This window comes from Octodon degus, unplaced genomic scaffold (genome assembly GCF_000260255.1).
Source record: "Octodon degus isolate 3935 unplaced genomic scaffold, OctDeg1.0 scaffold00035, whole genome shotgun sequence".
NCBI lineage: Eukaryota > Metazoa > Chordata > Mammalia > Rodentia > Octodontidae > Octodon > Octodon degus.
The window spans coordinates 6,067,196-6,087,837 of record NW_004524611.1 but is presented as its reverse complement, the minus strand read 5'-3'; the positions used below and the strand labels follow the sequence as shown (position 1 = coordinate 6,087,837).

Below are 20,642 nucleotides of genomic sequence, written 5' to 3'. Positions count from 1 at the left end.
GCAGTGTATTATTTGTTGAAACTGTACTTTCGATTTGATTTGAAACTGTCTCATTGCTATATGTTTATCAATAAAACTTTGAAAAAAAAAACAGCAGGAGTACAGCTTATACAGCAATGCCACCATCCTGTAAGGCTGCCCCCACACGGCAGGATGATGGCAGTGGTCTGCTGGGCATGCTAGAGACCCCCCCAAAGCTGAGGGCTGGGCAGGATGGATGGAAGCTATCATCTGTGCCCAAGTTTAAAACAAAACATCAGAGCACTAGGGGCTGGGAGGAAAGGCATAAAAACCTCTTACTTTCTACTCAATTTTACTATGAAAGTAAAACCATTCTAAAACAACAAAAAGTGTTTTTTACCAAGTGGGGGTGAGGTAGAAGTAAGTGCACGTCTATCTCCACAACATATCTTCTGATGGACACAGACACGGGTCATAGTAGGCACACATGGTGGCCAGGCCACAACTGCAGACACCAAAGTTCTACCACATACCTCACAACACCTCTCAAGTTGCTTCCGACATGTGCATGTGGCATTTTTCCAAATATCAGTTTGAAGTTTGTAAGAAAAAAGAGGAAATTCTGGGGTAGAAGTTCAAGATAATCAAGTCTAAACAAAGTCTGCATCAGAGAAATTATAATTGTTTAGCCCCAAACCTCACAAATGCCATTTTTGGAAAGAAATGAACAGTGGCCCTGACACCAAGGAGCGAGGTGGCATGGCCACCACAAGAGGCCTCCAGGGTCTACATGTGACACCAGCTGCCAGGCCCATGCACTGCACAGCACAGCACAGCATAGCACAGAGCCAATGTCGAGCTCAAAGAGCCCTACATGTAGGGACAGCCACCCAGAGCCCATGAAAAGGAAAAAAGCTGAAAACTGGAGCCAAGTCGGAGGCCTCATCCTCAGTATGAGCCAAAACGTGGAAATGACCAGCAGGTGCTGACGGCCCCTAGGATCACGGCTGCTACGCCCAATTGCCCTTCCAGGCCCACTCCTGGCATCCTTTCTATTCTGAGCTCTGACAGGAGCCACACATAATTCTTGCTTTTCTCATTTGGAGAACTGGGTGTTCGTTCTCCTTGTGAGAGTGCACCCAAAGGCTTCAGGAAGGTGCTGCCCCATCCTTTCAGGAAGCCAGTCAGGGGCCACGGGCCACCACGCCCCCATGCAAGTCAGCTGCCAGCAGTGGAGTTCCAGCTCAGCCACAAAACCTGCAAAGTTGAGGGGAAAATCTGGAATCTGGAAGTTTTTTCTCCTGAGAGAACTTGAGCTTCTGAAGTGACATTTCTCCTGCTGTATTCAGCTTCTCACTAGGGACACCCAGATAATGCTTAAACATTTTTAGGTCACAGCTAGTCCTACCTACCCACTTATTGTGGAGCTCAGCAGCCGCAAAACAGGAAGCACTGGGTGAGCACGCACAGCAGACACAAAACTGTGAGGGTGAGAGGGGGCCACTGAGGCACAGAGCCCTCAGGCGGAGGAACGAGTGACCAGCCCCGACCTGTGTTCCAGGCCCTGCCCTGGATGTCAGGGAACAGGGAACAAGCCTAGCCTCTCCCTGAGCTAGGACTCTGCCCAAGCTACAATTGGGCCTGGCTGCCTTCTGAAGCCCACTGAGGCCTTCGGGGGGTTTCTTTCCACCCCCACTGTCCACACTGAGCACGAAGAACGCTGCACGGTGCCTCCTCCCCTAGAGCCTGGGGCAAGGCATGGACTGTATTTGCTAATTATGGGCCAGCACCCAGCCCTAATGGGAAGGTCAATAAAGACATAAAAGTTATGCCAGGAAAGGCAAGGGGGAGAGGGCCCTTCTGTGTGCAGCACTAATACCACCCACAGATTAGTGTGGGGTTTTGCTTTCAGAAGCAGAATGTGCCCAGACAGAATCAGAACTGCTCATTTCACTCGGGGACGGCAAGACGCCCACTCCAAAACTCCTGCCAGTGGGTGGCCACAAAGAAGCCCTCCTCCTTCCTTTTCTGACTCAACCTATACAAGAGCTCAGAAGGAAAAGGAGCAGAGAAGCCACCAGGCAAAAGCCAAGCTTCCAATCAAGGCCTACAGGGGCAGGGCAGGAGGATAGGACAAGCTGACATCATCAAACTCCATCTGGCCCAAGTCCCTGAGACAAATGCAAATGTTTATTCATTCCATAGACATTTACTAAATCCAAGAACCCAGACCTAGCACAGCCATGTGCCAAACAACGCTGTTTCTGTGAACAAGGAGCCACATACAAAATGGTGCTTCCCTAGGATTATAATGGAGGTGAACTGGGACACCTCACTGAACAAGAGATGCTGATGACCCTGCCCCTACTACATCAGCCTGGGACAGTGTACATGTGTGACTTAGTGTAATAAGAGTTCAAAAAGTTAAAATTAGAACTTTAAACAGGAAAAGACTTATAAAAAGACAAAAACATCTTTGTACAACTGTACAGTATATTTATGTTATAAACAAAGAGTTATTCAGCTTAAAAATTCTTATAGTTTATAAAGAAAATACTACACTCAGCCAAAGGTAAGTTACTCTGTGAGGGTACAAGGGCTTAAGGCAGTCTCTCACTGCACAGTTAGAGCTGGCCTCAAACCCACTATGTAGCCAAGGTTGGCCTGTAGCCTGCATCAGTGCTCATGCCTCAGCTTCCTGGCATTAAAGGCATGTGCTGCCATGCCCAGCTAGGTTAATTGGTTACTGAAAAAACATACAAACAACATAGGTGCAGAGCAGGCACAGCAGAACCTGGGCCTTCACATCACTCTACACTTGCTTCCTGGCTTGTCCAGCACAGCCTCCAGCCCACAAGCTCCGTTCCTGCTAAGAGCCCTACACAGGGCTCCATTCTGTATCCTTTGGACCCTATTTTTGGTGTACTTTTTCTAGTTTAGGTACATTTAGATACATAAATTCCTACTGTTGTCACAGTTGCCTACAGCACTCAACACATCAGCAGCCATACAGGTTTGCAGGCTGGGAGAGACAGGCTCTATCACTGGGCAAGCTTGACAGGAGAATTGCTTGGGGACAATGGCAGGACCCAGGCACCTTAGGGTGCCTCTTTCGGGACTTCTGTGTTCTTACCATGTGCTTAGCTTGCACAGAGACCTTTCACTGTACTCCTCTCACTTAACCCTACAACAACCCATGCAGTGCAGCACCACGGCTTATTTCATACCTGAGGGAGAATCTGCCCATGGCAGACAACTTAGCCCTGTCAAGGCAAGCAGCAAATGCAGCATCTTCAGACTCAGGATTCAGGCTCTCAACCTACACTCTAGGGTTTTTAAAGGAGAAGGGGGCTGGGACCAGAAAATGAGAAAATGAAAGTGGTGGTGTCAGCAGATAAAGAAGCAACCCACAGAAGAGAAGGGGAAGGCGTCTTCGGGGCTCTGGGCTCGGCTGCTGGGAGGGCTTGGCAGTTCCCATGACCACGGCAAGCACAGCTTCCAGTTTCCGCTCCTGCTCTCCTATCAAAACAGCAAGGCTGCCTGGAGAAAAGGTCTCCTCCACAGCTGATGCAGGGGAAGATCAGGAACCAAGAGCAAGAACACAGAGATGTTTCTGGGACGCAGTGCAAACAGGTAGAAATAGCGACTTCAGGGTACAGATGATGGTCCACAGCTGTGGGAAAAACACCCATGAACATATGCTAATATAAAGCATAAGCAAGTAAATAAATGAGTGGGGGAGAAAGAAAGGCCCTGACATAACTGTGTTAAACGACAGTGACAAGAGCCCACTGTTTGGACAGAGCTCCTGCACCAGGCACCAAGAGTCAGCCCGAAATGGCCCATACTAAGCACCACCTCACAATCTAACTCAGACATGGCAATGCCAGCCAGCCTGAGTTAGTGCAATAATCAAGTCCCTTCTGTGGGAAGCCCCAAGGAAGGTCACTTTAAAATGGTTTCTGTGTCTTTTTGTCCCCTTTTTGCTTATCTCAGCAATTTTCTGCCTATAAAACTAATTGACTTCTCAGCTAGGTAGAATACTCACTCTATTTCACAAAATGAGGTACTGCCAGATTCCTGGATTATAGATAAAAAGCCAGTTAGATCTTTAAATTAAACTTGTTGGGGCCGGGGGGATGGCTCAGTAGAATAAGCGCTTCCCTGGCAAGCGCAAGGGCCTGAGTTCAATCCCCAGTTCCGCCAAAAAATAAAAAATAAAAAAAATAAATTTGTTATAGTTTTGTCTTTTGACAAGTATAATTACAATTAATAAATGCAAGATGACAGAAATAGAAAATCATTTAGCCAACATCAAAAAAATAATTGTTTTAGGCAAGCATAATCAATGGTTACTACAATTCGTGGGAAAAAAAGCATGTTGAGAAACAATTACAGATATTTAACTATCCTCCAAGTAGCTCCCCATAAGATACCTCCTAATTACACAGGGAACATAGTAACTCCATGGGAGAAAAACATGGGCACTACCGACTCAACCAAGCCACCATGTTACCATTGCAGCAATGGGACAAAGGGAAACAGAAACGCTCCTAATGTGACATGCCCAGAACACAGGTCACCACTGTGGTATTCTTGGCCAAAACACTGCACATGAATATAGCCATAAGGAAGCATCAGACAAAACTATAATTAGAGACAGCCACAAAAGAAAAAGAGTTCTTTTAAAAAAGTGTCAAAGTCATGAGAGACAAGGACCAAGAAACTGTCCCAGATAAAGAAGACTGAGGAGACGAAACCACAAATGCAATGACAGAAACAGAGTAAACCCTGCCATGAAAACAGGACAATACTAGAACAGCAGATATACTATGAGTAGGATATAAAGAAAAGCTAACAGTAGCCCCTGGCCATAAGGAATGCTAAGATTTGGGGAAGCTGGGTAAAGGAATATGGGATTCATTGTATGATTTTTGCAAACTTTGGTAAGTCTGAATTATCTAAAAACTGACATTTTTAAAAGCCAAATAATGAGACAATAATAACAATAATACACATTGACAGCTCCATAAGAGAAGATGCCAATACTTGACCAGCCAAGAGCAGACTGCCTTCCTTCCCCCACCCCACCCCCGAGCTCACAGCACACGCCTCACCCGCATTCTCCTTCTCCACCATCCAGTGGCTGTTGCTCAAGATACCATAGCTCCAGGACTCCCAATGTTATTGGGCAGCTCACAGGACTCTGAGCCAACCATCTGAGAAGATCCACCCTGGGTAAGCTCACCAGGAACTCTGCAAAAAAATGGAGCTTCCATGCATATCCTAGGTAGTGTCACAGGCCGCTGGGGGAAAAGAAAAATGGGGAAGAGCACACACAGCAAGGCCAGCAACAGCCTGAGGCTCAGCACCAAGGCAGGAGAAGTGGCCAGAAAGTATAAGTCATACACAAATGTGAAAATGAGAGAAAACTAAAACGTTAAGTGTTATTGGATGAGGTGAAATTTCAAGGCTGGTAATTTTGAATGTGCCTCTCAGCTTCCATCATCCCCTCATTCAGCTGTTTATCAAGGACCGATGACAGGCCAGGTGCTGGGATCCCCAGTGACCAGGTAAACAAAGGTCTTGCCCTGATGGGAAAGCCAGACAATGCCCAGCACAGACACATTCACATCCACAGTGACATCAGCTCTGGCAGTGATGGGACTAAGGCCCTCTCCTCTTGACTGCCAAAAAGAACAAGCAGGCACCACGGGCTGAGGAGAGGACACAGAAGGCAGGGTAGACAAGGACAAGGAAGTATGGATGTAGGCATGTGTGCAGCATGACCTGCAGGCCAGAAAGCAGAGGATGACCTGCCAGGGACAACAAGGATGCCACCAAGTGGAAACAGCAGAGACCCTAGTGCAAAGGCCAGTGAGAATGGATGACAAGGATGACAAAAGCACACCTGCTCAAAGACTTCAGGAAAACGGAAGGGAGCAGCAGCAGCAAGTCCAACTACTGGGCGCTGCAGTCACCTCCATCCTCCTCAAGGCCTTTCTGACCTAGACCTGAACTGCCAGCTCAGGGCCACTCCCTTAGCTGGCCTCATTCTCCTGGACGAAAACCTCTGGATGTCACAAGGCCCAGGCTCAATCCCAAAACCTCTCCCCTCTGCCACCTGCACCCTCTCCCTCAGGGACACCCAGGCTGCAACGTCCAATGCATCTAAACCCTGACCTTTTCCAAATGCTTTTCAGTCCATGCTATCCCCAGCAGCCCTGATGCAGGGCCACTGCCTGTCTGGTGTCACCAACCTCAGGGTGGATGCAGTCATAGCCCACCTGATCGCCTGCAGAAGTTGTCCCTCCCTCACATCAGCAATTGGCAGTTTCATCCTACCAGTTGCCTGGCAACAGAGTTTGAGGAGGAGAGAAATATACAGCTACATTTAAAAGCTAAGTGTGAAAAACATGTATAATTTATTACTAAATATAGTTATTATATAGTAATAAAGTATAATTACCAAATATAATAAATATTAAACAGTCTATACACCTAGAAAAGCCAATGAAATCAAGTGAGAAATTATTAGAAACCACAAAGAGCATTCAGTATCAGTGTACAGAAACTACTGAATAAAAACATTAAAATTCCACAGATCATAAAACAAGTTTTGAATAAGTAAAACACACCCTGTTCTTAGATAGAAAAACTCAACAATGTAAAGATGTCAATTCTTCCTAAGCTAAAATATACAATGTTTCACCAGGATTTTCATGGAGGAAAAATTGATTTCCAAAAATAGTCAGGAAGTCTAGGGGAGAAAAATCTCAAACAAAAAAAAGGAAAGAAAAATATCAAACACTAGTCCTCCCAAGTATTAAAGTGTATTATAAACTTATGTAAATTAAATAGCTTGGTACTCATAAACAAATAAATGGTTTGGTATCTGTAAAAACAGATCAGAAAATAAAGAAAACTCAGGAAAATACACAAAACCAAAATCAGAATCAAAGAATGTCAAAGCAAATGGCACTGCAAAGAAAACCAAAAAAGAAAAAAGAAAAAAAAAAAAAAGAAAGAAAGAAAGAAAAGGTAAGACTAGCCCAGAATCCAGTTAGAGCTATGAGCTAGCACCTGTGTCATCTGACCATGTCCCCTGAGAAAGCTGACAGGGAGGAAACAAAACTGGTGGAAACTCCCTGGAGCAATTTAGCAACATCCATCAAAATTAAAAGCCCTTTGACCCAGCAATGCCTGTCCTGGGGATTCAGCCAACTGACATGAACACACATGTTCTAAGAAATATATGCAAGCTTATTTACTGCATCATTAGTGGCTATGGCAGATTGGACACAACTTAAATACACTTCCTTGCCGCCCTGCATTAAACAATGAGATCCACCCAGTAGAATATTATACAGTAGTAAAGAGAAATCTTGCTCAGATATCAGAGTCAGAGAGCAGCTAAACATGCACACATGACATGCAGGCCTCACCCAGAGCTGCTGACTTAGATCTCCAGGGCAGGACCCAGCAGCCCGCAGGGATGGGAGCAGTGCAGTGGGGAGTCCAGAGGGAGCACACAGAAGGCCGGGGAGCCTGGAAGGCACCGCCCTTCCCCATGTGGAAAGAGAAAGCAATATGAGCCTTGACAAGTGGTGCCCAGCAACAGAGCACACAGTTGGCACCAGCTGCTTAGCAAGCACAAGCAAGCACAGCACACTTGGGATGTGGCTAAGTCAACACTCACAGACCTACACTGTATGTACCAGGCCTACCATTTAGAACCTCTGTGTGTGTGTGTGTGTGTGTGTGTGTGTGTCTCACACACACATTCTCTCTCTCTCTCACACACACACACACACACACACACACGCATACACACCAAGGTATAAATTTTACCAAAAAAGCTACTGACAATGGTAGCCTTAAGAAGAACAACTCAGTTTATCAATAAAATTTAGAAAAAAAAATTTAAAAAATGAAAAATAAAAAAAAAGAACAACTCATTCCCATTATGTATTCTTGGCACTTGCAAAGCTGTCACCCTAATCCAACTCTGACTTCCAGGAAATGAGACAGAGGGCAAGCTAAATTACAGCACCTATAACAATCACAAAACTAAGCCAGTGGCAAATCCAACAACCAACCAACCTTATTTCTTTTTGTTATGTTTTTACAGTGCTGGGGATCAAATCCAGGGTATTTGCCATGAGCTACCCCCAGCCCTGTGTGATTTCTTTGGGAATACAGCTCAGTGGCATAGTGCCTGCCTGGCAAGTACAAGGTCCTGAGTTCAATTCCTCCCTGGAAAGCATGAGGTTCTGAGTTTGATTCCCAGAGCTAAAAAAACAAAAAAAGACATTCCAAGGGAGGTAGGGAGAGAAACAGCAGACCAACTCTGAGCCCTGGTGTTTATTGGCTTATTCGTAGTTTGAGTCAAAGAAACCTATTTTTTAAAATTAGGACATATGAGAAAACAGAAAGTTTAAACACTGGCTGAAAAAAATTAACAGATGAAATGGGCAGAATCTATTTCAAAATAACAGAGGAAAAGAAGACACTGGCTGCAGTTGGAATCGGAAAACGAACATGCAGAAAGTCTTAGATGCCTCCTGTACTCTATTTCAAACTCTACCTAACATTTTTTGGTGAGGTATGCATATTATTTTTTAAGATAGGATTTCATGATGTAGTACTGATTGACCTTATACTCACCATGATCCTACTGCCTTTTTTTTTCCAAAATTTTATTGATAAACAGCAATGAGACAGTTTCAAATCAAATCGGAAGTACAGTTTCAACAAATAATACACTGCATATATTCTTCTTAGTGGTTAATTGCTGCACAAGATGCGGACTTGAGGTCCTATTTACAAACACCATTAGAACAAATCATTCTATTCATTAAGAGAATGCAACTATATATCTATCCTAACCACTTTGAATACACAGATACAAAATGGACATTCATCGGTATACCCCATTTTTTCTAAGTTCCGTTATTGAATATTATAGATGTGTAAACTCAGCAAAATATTCTAAGAGTCCAGTAGACCATAATAGCATTGGGTCTTCTGTTTAACTCTGCCTTGTTTTTAATGTAAAAAAAAAGCATAATTATTAAAAAGTCAAATAGAAGTTGGTTATTTTAGCTTAAACAGTATCTCTCAGATAATCTAATAATTGCTTCTTTCTTCACAGAACAAGGCAAACTAAGCCATGAACAGCCCATGAGGCAGGTTTGTTTGTTTGTTTTGTTTTTTGGTGGTACCAGGGATCAAACTCAGGACACTTATTCCATTGAGCTATCTCCCCAGCCCTTTTTTTTTTGAGATAGGACCTCACCTTGTAGTGCAGGCTGGTCTTGAACTTGCTTATGTAGCATAGGTTGGCCTCAAATTCACAAGGATCCTCCTGCCTTAGTCTCCTGACTACTGAGATTACAGGCATGCACCACCATACCCCTGACCATGGGATTTTTTTTTTTTTAATTTTTATTTATTTATGTGTGTGGGTGGGTGGGTGGGTATGGGTGTGGGTGTGGCCAACTCAGCCTACCGGGGGGTGGGGCTGGCATGTGGTGCTGGGGGATTGAACCACGGTCCCTGTGCTTTCCTAAGCTTGTTCTAAGTAGGTGCTTTAGACCACTAAGCCATCTCACCAGCCCCCATAGGATTTTAATCAAAGCCCTTGTTTGTGATACAACCCAATCCTGGCCTATAAAAATGAAACAGATTAGAACTTCTCCATTTTGTTTGTTTTTCTGTTTTTTGAGAAAGTGACTTGGTCATTTTGTATCTGTGTATTCAAAGTGGTTAGGATAGATATATAGTTACATTTTCTTAATGAATAGAGGGATTTGTTCTAATGGTGTTTGTAAACAGGATATCATGTCCGCATCTTGTATAGCAATTAACCACTAGGAAGATTGTACACAATGTGTTAATTATTGAAACTGTTCTACCAGTTTGATTTGAAAAAAAAAAAAAAAAAAAGACCTTACAAAAATGTATAGAAGTATACAACAATGCTGTTTTTCTATTTTTTTTGTGTGTGTGGGAAAATAGTTTTCAATAAAATGTTATTTACATTTAAAAAAAGAAAGGGACTTGGTATATAATTCAGGCAAGTCTTGAACTCACTATGTAGCTCATGGCGGCCTCAAAATCTTCCTGCCTCAGTCTTCCAAGTGCTGGGACTACAGGGGTGGGCCAACACACCTAGCTAGTTCTCCACATTTTTTTTTAATACCAGGAATCAAACCCAGGGCCTCACACATGCTAGATGAGCACAGCACCACTGGGCTACATCTCTAGCCCATATTTTGAAGCAACCTTTTTCTAGGTAACAGTACCATACCTCTGCCCCTCAGCTCTAGCTGACAGGCCAGGGTATCAGATCATCTTCTGACATAACCTCAGCATCCAACAAACTCGACTACACCACTGCTTTTTAAAAACAGCTTGTTTGTAAATTGCATTGTAAAACAAAAAGATGAATTACAAAATAAAAATTAAAAAGCAAGGTCACAAGAGGGAGGAAAGGGGCTGGTGAGATGGCTCAGTGGTCTAAAGCACCTACTTAGTACAAACTAAACTAAGCAAAAACACAGGGACCGCGGTTCAATCCCCCAGCACCACATGCCAGCCAGCCCCGCTCCCCTGGTGGGCTGAGCTGGCCACACACACACACCCACACATACCCACACATGCAATAAATAAATAAATAAATAAAAAAAAAAAAAAAAAAACAAGAGGGAGGAAAAAAAAGGCCCTCCTGAGAACCTCCACCGGGTCTTCCTGCCTGTGACCTGAATCAGCTCCTCTACAGGCCTCTTTGCCTGAGCTCTGGAGGAGACGCAGAATCATCACCAAGACGAAATGGCAGCAACAGTGCAAGCTGAGATGAGCTGGGGGCCACAGAGAGCTGAATCGAAGTGGACAGGAGACGTCCCTCTCCATGGTTTCCCACTCCTCTCTTAGCATGTACTGTGTGGCACACATCCTGTCCAAGAGCAAGAGCCACTCCAGGCCCAGCGAGATAGCTCAGCAGACTAAGAGCCTGCTTAGGCAAGTGCAGGAACCAGAGTTCAATCCCCAGTACCACGAAAAGAAATCTTCCAGAACAGTGTACAGTGCAGACTCAAACACAAAACAATGCAGGCAAGGTTCAGCAAAAAAGAGTGTCAGCCAGGTAGGGCAGTGCATGCCTATAATCTTAGCACTTAGAGGAGGCTGAACCAGGAGGGTGACCACAAGTTCAAAGCCAGCCTGGGCTACATAGTGACTTCAAAGTCTGCCTGAATTACACAGTGAGACTATCTCAAACAAAGAGAGACAGACAGACAGACAGACATAACATTTTATAAATATGCAATATCTATATACATTTATGTGCAGAAAGAAGGCTATAAAAAATATACCAAAAATGAGTAGTGCAATTTTTTTTATTTATATACTTGCCTACTTTCTAAATACTGTAAAATTGGGTATAATCAAACAAAAAGAAAAGGGTTTTTTTCTTATTTAAAGCTTTTCTTCTTTAGAGTAATGATAACCAGCCCTGGGGTCCTAGTCCTTACAACAGTGAGCCAGAAAGAACAAAAGTTTGAAGCCATTCTGAGCTAATCACAAGCTGAAGCCTATCCAGCACTACATGGCAAGACTGTCTCAGAAAAAATTTTCTTAACCGATTATGCCACTGTGATTCTACCAAGGGTCCCAACACGATGGACATCTGAAGTGCCTTCACCAGCAAAAGAAGATTCTACTTAAAGACAAATCAAGGAACCCCGTTTCCTCAGGCAGTAGAGCTGCACAGCGGGCATAGAGAGGGTGCCCGACAACCCTACCTGCTCCAACAGCCCAGCTGAGGGATACCAAGGGCACAGACATAGGGCAGCTGGGAGAGTGCTGCAGAGTAAGTGCCAATGTCCCAACATTCACAGGCTGCAGCCCTGACCCTCGGGGTGCTGGCACCTGGAGCTGGGACCATTAGGAATTAGGTCAGTGGGGGTCAGGGCCCTCATAAAAAAGACCCCAAGGAGTTCACTGGCCTCTTCTATTATGTGAGGACTCAGTGGGAAGACAGGTTTAGGAACCAGAAAGTAGGCCCTCAACAGACACCAGATCTCTCGCAACTCATCCTGAGACTTCCAACCTCCAAAACTGTAAGCAATCACTGTCTATTGTTTATAAAGCATCCATACTACAGAATTTCATTGTTATACCTAAAGGAACTAAGACAGTGAGCAAAACCAAAGGGTGCCAGAAATGAAACCGGGCATGTACTAGAGTACTCGCCTTGCACAGCATGATGCAAACAGTGGGGGGGCTCTCCTGGTCACAGAAGGCCTGCGAGAGCCAGCCACACAAAGACAGGGAGTGCAGTGGGACAGGGGCTGGGGAGCCCTGCCCAGGAGGCAGAAATGCACAGAGCAGAAGGGAGACGCCTGGTGGAGAGGAGCATCTGCTCAGTCCTCTTAAGAAGCTGATGTTTCTCTTCCAAATAGCGCCACTCTCTTCCACAGTGGCACCTGGGCCCCTGTACCAGCTGGCCATGAGGCCACTCCACCAGGAATAGAGGAAAGGTCTCCTTGGTTACCACACCTACCCTGAGAAGTGGTTCACAGTCATATACTTCCCCTCACTCGAACTCCTCTGCTCCCTCGTGCGGGATATTGGGTTCAGGGAGTGCCCTCCATCACCAACAGCACCAGTACACCATGTCTCTCTAAGGAACACACACCCCACCCAGCACTCGGGACAACTGTCTCCAGCTGATAATCAACACTATCATTGCTACTTTTGTATTCCTTTTCCATTTTTTAAAGAATTCTGTTCACAGTTTCTACAAGGAAAAACAACTGGCGAAGCCCTTCAGAGGGTTTCAAAGCACCAGTGCAATTGTCCTTCGACTGCCTGCAGCGACACCTGCAGGTCAGGAGCATGAGCTGCAGATGCAGAGCCTGCTGCAGCTGTGAGGGGGCCACCTTGGCACCCACCTAGACTGACACAGGACCCAAAGCAGCACAGGAGCCTACAGCTCCGGAGAGGCATGTGGTTGGGGACAGGAAGAGAGGTGCTGCACACTATTTCTCTCTCTTCCACAGTGCCAGGCAAGTCCACCAGCATGGTCAGGATTTCTCACCAAGTCCCCACTAGGATCAACTCTGAACTATGACATCACTTTACTAAACATATGCACATTCTGCACATTCTCCTGTGCAAATGGAAATGTTTCCACCCCAGATTCTCTCCTCTCAGGAGTTAAGTCTGGGCACCATAAGCACCGAGGAGTTCTATTTTCTTTTTTGGAGATGGGGTCTCTATGCTGCCCAAGTTATTCTCAAAGGACCAAGTGATCTTTGCCAGGCCTCCCAGCAATGGGGCCTTCAAGCATACACAGCTAAGCCAGGCTCAGCACTGGGCATTTGGGACCTTCACTGACATGTCCCAGCTGAGATGTTAGGGTGGAAGAATGACACACGAGGTCAGGGAAGTACTAAACTCAGTGCTGACAAAATGAGGCCAAATTAAAATTTCCCTCAAATATTTCCCAAATCATTCAAAAAACATTACACATGAGACTATGTGTGAGGACTTATACGTTACTACGTACAAATAAAGACACATACTGCAAGAACTTGAAAGCACAAGACAGCCTAAGGGTGCAGGGCCTGAGGGTACAACAAAGAGCTAAGGCAGTCCTGGCTGATGCAAATGTCCACTCTGACCCTGGGGTTACAAGACTGTAGCTGCCAAAAGCCATCAACTACGTTGCAAGAATACACTGTGTTGGGCTGGTGAGATGGCCCAGTGGTCTAAAGCACCTACTTAGAACAAGCTTAGCAAAGCACAGGGACCACGGTTCAATCCCCCAGCACCACATGCCAGCCAGCCCCTCCTCCTGGTGGGCTGAGCTGGACACACACACACACACACACACACAAATAAATAAATAAAAATTAAAAAAAAAAAAAAGAAATGTATCTTTAAAAAAAATAAAATAAAATAAAAAGAATACACTGTGTTGTTACATACATTATACTTCAATAAAATAAGTTGTGAAATAGAAACTCAAGTGCTGGTATAGAAGCCACAGCAAGTTATGTAAGACATCTACTGATTCGATCCCTGGCATGCTCTGCGGGCTCCATCCCCGGGGCACACTGAGAAGGCAATTGTAATCCCAGCACTTGGGAGGCTAAAAATAGGAGGATCACTATGAGTCCAATTGTGTAATGAGACCCTGTAGACCCTGTACTAAATACATTTAAAAAAAAAAAAAAAATCTAGTGATCTTAGCTTTTTTTTTTTTTTAAATTTTATTTATTTATTTATATGTGTGTGTGTGGCCAGCTCAGCCCACCAGGGGGCGGGGCTGGCTGGCATGTGGTGCTGGGGGATTGAACCGCGGTCCCTGCGTTTTGCTAAGCTTGTTCTAAGTAGGTGCTTTAGACCACTGAGCCATCTCACCAGCCCCGTGATCTTAGCTTGTATCACTGATAGGCTAGGCATGGTAGTGCACCCCTAATCCCAGCATTCTGGGAGACTGAGGCAGGAGGATCACAATTTGAGTCCAGCCTGGGCACCTTAATGAGACCTTGTCTCAAAAAAACAACAACAAAAACAAACTATATTCCATGAAACTCTAATGGCCACAGCAATTCCTCTGACAGATCTGGGCAAAGTAAGTGGAAAAACATCTGGAAAGGATTCACTATTCTAGATCCCACTTAAAAAAAAAAAAAAAAAACTATGCCTTGTGGAAGGAGGTCAAAATACCAACAATAACAGAAATTTGAAAGATGTTAATTCCAGCTCTCTTGGGTGACTTTGAGGGGCTCAAGACTCCAGTGAAGAAAGTAAGTACAGATACAGTGAAAAGAGCAAGACAGATAGAAGTAGAGTCTGAAGATGTGACTGAACTGCTGCAGTTTTGTATAAAATAATTTTTATAAGGTAAGAAGAGTTTTTTTCCTTTTTGTAGTACAAAAATTGAACCTTTTCACAGCTGACTACAGTCTTGCCTTGAGGGGAGGGAGGCAGTTGTTGGTTTTTCTTTGTATGAGAGACAGAGTCTAAAGCCGGGCATGGTGACATACACCTAAAAATCCCAGCACTTGGGAGGTTGAGCCTGAAGTATCATTGAGATTTCAAGGCCAGCCTGAACTACACAGTGAAACCCTGTCTCAAAAAGACCAAAGACAGAGAGAGAGGAAAAGACAGACAGAGAGACAGAAACAGAGACAGAGACAAACAGAGTTTAAGTTGCCCTGGCTGGCGTTGAAATTGATCAATCCCCCTGCCTCAGCCTCCTGAGTAGCTAGAATTACAGGTAAACAACAACATACTCAGCCAACATAGTATTTTTTAACTAAGATAGGTGTTATGATTTACATCTAGATATTTCCCCGAAGCCTCAGGGGGTCATATGTGGGGCTTTACACAAGTGGCTGGATCTAGAGTGTGTGACGCTGAGATCAAGGATGTGATACTGTGATTGATTGATTCATGGTACAATGCCAGGATTAAAGGCGCTCCACCCTAGGTGTGAGCGCTGCCTGCACTAAGAGTGAAAAAGGTAATTAAGACCGTATGTACATTTTTTTCAAATAATGCATGGCATGCTTAATACTACAGCATAGTATAAACATAACTTTCTATGCACTGAGAAATTAAAAAATCCTGTGACTCATTTTACTGCAACTTTCTCTTTATTATAGTGCCTAGAACTCTACTAGGCAGGGCTTCTCAGTTTTCAGACAGAAAATCAAAACCACTGGATCTCTACACATGCCTATATTTAATCACTCCTTTTCTATGAAAATTCAGAATTCTCCCACAATTTTGCTGAGGTGATGCTAGAATAAATAACCCTGAAGTGCACAATGCTACAGACTCAAAGTTTATGCTTCTCCACACACACACTCTCAAATTCCTGTGCTGAATCCTAAGCCCAAGGCAACGTGATCAGGCCAAGAGGGCTCTCCATGACTCGACTTCGTGCCCTCCCAGGAGACTTCACAGCACTCCCTCGCCCTCCACCATGTGAGCACACAGTGGGGAGACACTGCCTCTGCCTGTAACTGATCTCAGGTCCCACAACCACGAACAGTAAACTGGTGTTTGTAACCCACCCAGGCTATAGTGTTCAGTTACAGCAGCCTACATGAAGACAGATGACTATGTCTATATTCAATCTCCATCCTCCTGTGTGATGATTTTAATAGCGAGCTACACACAGAAAGAAATCTAGGAAAATGCTCTAGGCTCCCTTAAGCCTGGCTGCATGCACTCTGCACAGAGGTAGAATGTGGAAGACTCTAGGACACAAACCTGAGTTCACACGAGCACAGATGGCCACCCTTCCACCAGCCAGAACAGGCAGGCCTCACTGGACACCACTGTAGGCATGTACAACCCACCAGCTGCATACAGCCACGGACAGTGCAGCATGCAGACCTGCAATGCGCTAAGATTTTACCTGGACATGATTTTTAGCACTATATTCATGACTGGAGGCTGCAGTGCTCCAGTGCCAACTCACTAGGCAATAACGGCGCACTGGACAGGGAGGATAGGCAACAGCACTAACTGTGCCTCCTGAGCCTAGAACACAGTTGGTAGGACCAAAACCCAAGTGTAACAACATATGTCTCATGTACTCGTGTGACTTTGGAACTAAAACATAGCAATGACCAGTGACTGTATTTCAACTTAACTACACATTGTGGGTTTATAAAGAGAGGGCTTATTGTTATTAAGCAGACAAATAAGTTTTCTTATTTGTTTAACTTGGGCTTGTGCTATTTTATAAAATAGTAAGTCAGGCATGGTGACACAAACCTATAATCACAGCATGTGGAAGGCTGAGCCAGGAAGACTACCATAAATTGAAGGCCAGCTTAGGCCACATAGTGAGTTCAAGACCTGCATGAATTATAAAACAAGATCTTATCTCAAAGTTAACAAATAGGGCTGGGGAGATGGCTCAGTGGAATAAGTGCTTCCCTGGCAAGCACAAGGGTCTGAGTTCAATCCCCAATTCTGCCAAAAAAAAAAAAAAAAAAAAAAAAAAATCAAAGTAAACAAATAAATAAAAATAATAAACTTGGATATAAAAAAGGAAGTTGTATTACTTAGACACATTAAGTACATTGTATATCTTATATGCACCCCATGACAATTTCCTCACTTAATGGAGCCCAGGGAAGCCCAAAGGATGGACACCCATAACCTTGAGAATTCAGAAGACAATAAATAATACCATGCACATACCCTATCAAAGCTTAAAAACAAGTTTCTGAATGATGAGGATGACCTATGAACAAATTAATTGCCTACAACCAAACTCTTTAAAGGAAGAAAACAAAATCCAAAAGACTGAACACACAATATGTATGTCTAACATCCAATCAAAATTTACCAGATACATAAAGAGGCAGATGTGATTCCAAAATCAGAATACAATTCAATGAACAAAAACAAAGCAGTGTGCTATGCTGGCCCCGCCCCCAGGATGTGCTGAGACTGCAAATGAGACTAGGCGTGGTGGCACATGCCTATAACCCCAGTGCATGGGAGGCTGGAAACAGGAGGATCACTACAAGTCCAATCTGTGTAGTAAGAAACTGTAGACCCTGTACTAGATACGTAAGAAAGAGAGAAAGAGAGAGACAGAAAATGGACTCAGCAAATAAAAACTTTAAATAGACAAAAATAAAAGGACTTAAAGGAAAAAAACAAAGGCAAACATCAAAACCATAAAAAAAGAATCAAAGGAATTTACAGAAGTGAAAAACAGTATCTGAATCCAAGATTCACTGGATGAATTTAAAGATTAGACACTAAAAGAAGAAAGAGCAAAATAAAAATAAAAATAAAGAAAGATGGCAAATTTGAAGACAGGACACTAGAAACTATCTCCAAGGAAGCACAAAGAGAAAAGTACCTATAAACAAAACCACCAGAGCAAATCAAAAAGGACTGAAACTACTGATAAACAGAGGGGGGGCAGGACCTTCATCAGGTAATGGGAACAAACAATCTTAACAAATTTCTCATCAGAAGCAACACAAACTAGAAAACAACACAACGACATTCTTTAAAATGCCTGGGGAGAAAGTGTCAACCTGAAATTCTATACCCAACAAAAAATCCTCAGAAATAATAATAAAACAAAGACATTTTCTGACAACAAAGGTTAGAAGAATTTCTCACTTTCTGCTCTACATCAAATATTAACAAAGTTTTTGAAGCTAAAAGGAAACACCAGATCTGTCACTCTACCTTATACCTCCCTCCACTTTCAGACCTCAAAACCTTATTTCACTGCCTTTTCTTCCAGAAAACTATACTCAAGACCTCCTCCCCTTCTCTATCAACTTGGTTCACCCATACCCAACAACTATTTCCTCTGAACCCCATTATTTAGCTGAATCTTTAGACTGCAGTCAGAACTTATCTGAGTTCTTTCATAAAACTTATTTTCCCCTACTCTCTGTTGGTTTTTTTGTTTTTTGTTTTTTTTTGTTTTGTTTTGTTTTTTTGGGGGGAGTTGTTTTTTGGGGTCTTTTTGAAACAGGGTTTCACTGAGGTTCAGTCTGGCCTTGAGCACACTCTGTAGCCCAGCCTTGAACTCACAGCAATCCTCCTGCCTCAGCTTCCCAAGTGCTGGGATTACAGGCATGTACCACCATTCCTGGCACCTACCTACTATTTTATAAGTCATTCTAAATTGTTAACTAGGAATAAGACTCAAATACTCCATAAAAATAGCTCAGATAGTGGTAGGAATAGGAAGAACAGAAGGGAAGTAGAAGGCTTGGGGTGCCAACACATTAAAAAAAGAATACAAATTTTCCAAGAAGCAAACCCCAGGATCACAGCTGTGCTGCAGACACTGCTGGTCCCTCCTGCTCTGACTGCAGGGAGAACAGTGGGACTCCTACAGAGTACCTAGGAAACATGTTCTGAACTTGAGTCCAAGCATAGAACATGACTTGAGTCAGGAAAACCTTGTGTCTTAATATAGCTCTGCCACACAACAGCTACCTGACCTTTGGCTCACTTATAATGCACAAGAGATCATATATGGTACTGCATACCTGCAATCCCAGCACTTGGGAGGCTGAGGCAGGAGGATCACCATGAATTCAAAATCAGCCTAGAAATGGGCCAGCCAAGATAGCTCAGTGGACTAAGGGCCTGCTTAGGCAAGTGTAGGCACTGGGGTTCAATCCCCGGCACCACATGCCGTGACAGCCTCACCCTCAGGTGCACTGAGACAGGGTATGGTGGTGCACACTTGTAATCTCAGCACTGGGGAGGCAGAAAACAGGAGGATCACTATAAGTCAGAGCTATGTAGTAAGATCCTGTACCAAATACATATATACATACGTGCATGCATATATACATACATACATACATAATTTTTTTAAAAAAGACTAGAATAGAGTCCCTGTCTCAAAAATAAATCCAAAAGTAAATAAATAAATGAAAATAAAATCCACAAGAACCTTATGAGTTAGGATCACAGAAAAAGCTCTATTTGCCCAAGTCACTACACTTGAAAATCCAGGCCTCTGTAGGTACACATCCCTTGGACACCGTGAGCACATACCCTAAAGTATTCTAGCAGGAAAAAGAACATAAAAAGTAAAGATGCTATGCACAAGACTCTGGGTTCAATCTCTGGTATGAAAAAAAAACAAGAAGAGGCGCCTGCCTGACAAGCACAAGGTCCTAGGTTTGATCCCAGTACCAAATAAATAAAAAAGAAAATGGGGGAAAAAAAAAGAAGAAGAAGAAAGAAAATGGAGATGCTGAAACCCCTACATAGAAATGTGAGTTCTTGGGGGACCCTCATTTCAGCTCTGGCCCTCAGTTAACTGCACAGACCATTACTGTGCCTCACAATGAGAAAAGGAAGAAGACTGAAGCCAACTGAGTCCCCATCCCATACAAGTGAAGGACCCACGACTGCAAACTACAAAGACGGAACTAAACAATGTTAAGATAAAGAACCCGTGTTTCACAAAGTGAGACTAATTACAAACTCAACCACCAGGTGCCAGGGCACAGAAGCTACAGAGGAACAATTCCTACCTGGGGCGCTCCGGGGGCTCTGCAGGGGTTTCAGCAGCACCCGCAATGGCTCTTGACACCTCTTTCTCCAAGCCCTGGGCCCCCTCAGGCTTGGCTACCTGTGGGCCGGGCGGCTGCACCTTCTCTACCTCCTGAGGCCCAGCTGCCCCAGCTGACTCTGTAGCAGAGTCGATCTCTATTTCTTGGACTGGGACTGGGACCAGTTCCTTCTCAGCAGCAGTGGACCCCACAGCCTTGGCCTCCTCTTCTTCCTTTATTCTGATTTTCTCTTCAAGTTCCTTCCTCCTCTTTTCATCATCTTGACGAGCCATGTGATCGAAGGTTTTGAATACCTAAAAACAAACAGCAATCCAGCAATCAGTTAATTTGCCCAGTACTGCACCACACATTCTTGAGAAATGCAGAATAAGGTAAGTACAGAATTTAAAAGTAGTGAACAACAAAAAGAACTTTACAAAACACAAATGCACTATAACTTTACCAAAAGTTGACAGGAAAATCTTCTTCCACAGAAAGGCTCCAAAGTCAAAAACTACCAAGGCTAACAGTAGTACAGTAGTAACATACATAAAGGACACACAGCTAAACAGTCTTTTTCTTTTCTTTTTTTTTTTT

General features: G+C 43.9%; 1 protein-coding gene across 1 annotated transcript in view; it reads right to left on the bottom strand.

Annotated features, from left to right (window-relative positions):
- The window catches only part of Nudcd3 (NudC domain containing 3), a 108,391-nt gene that overhangs the window by 83,667 nt on the left and 4,082 nt on the right, over nt 1-20,642 (bottom strand). Inside the window, exon 2 of the mRNA XM_004630372.2 lies at nt 20,028-20,359. Coding sequence (XP_004630429.1) covers nt 20,028-20,359 — 332 coding nt within the window. The remainder of the gene's footprint in view (nt 1-20,027; nt 20,360-20,642) is intronic.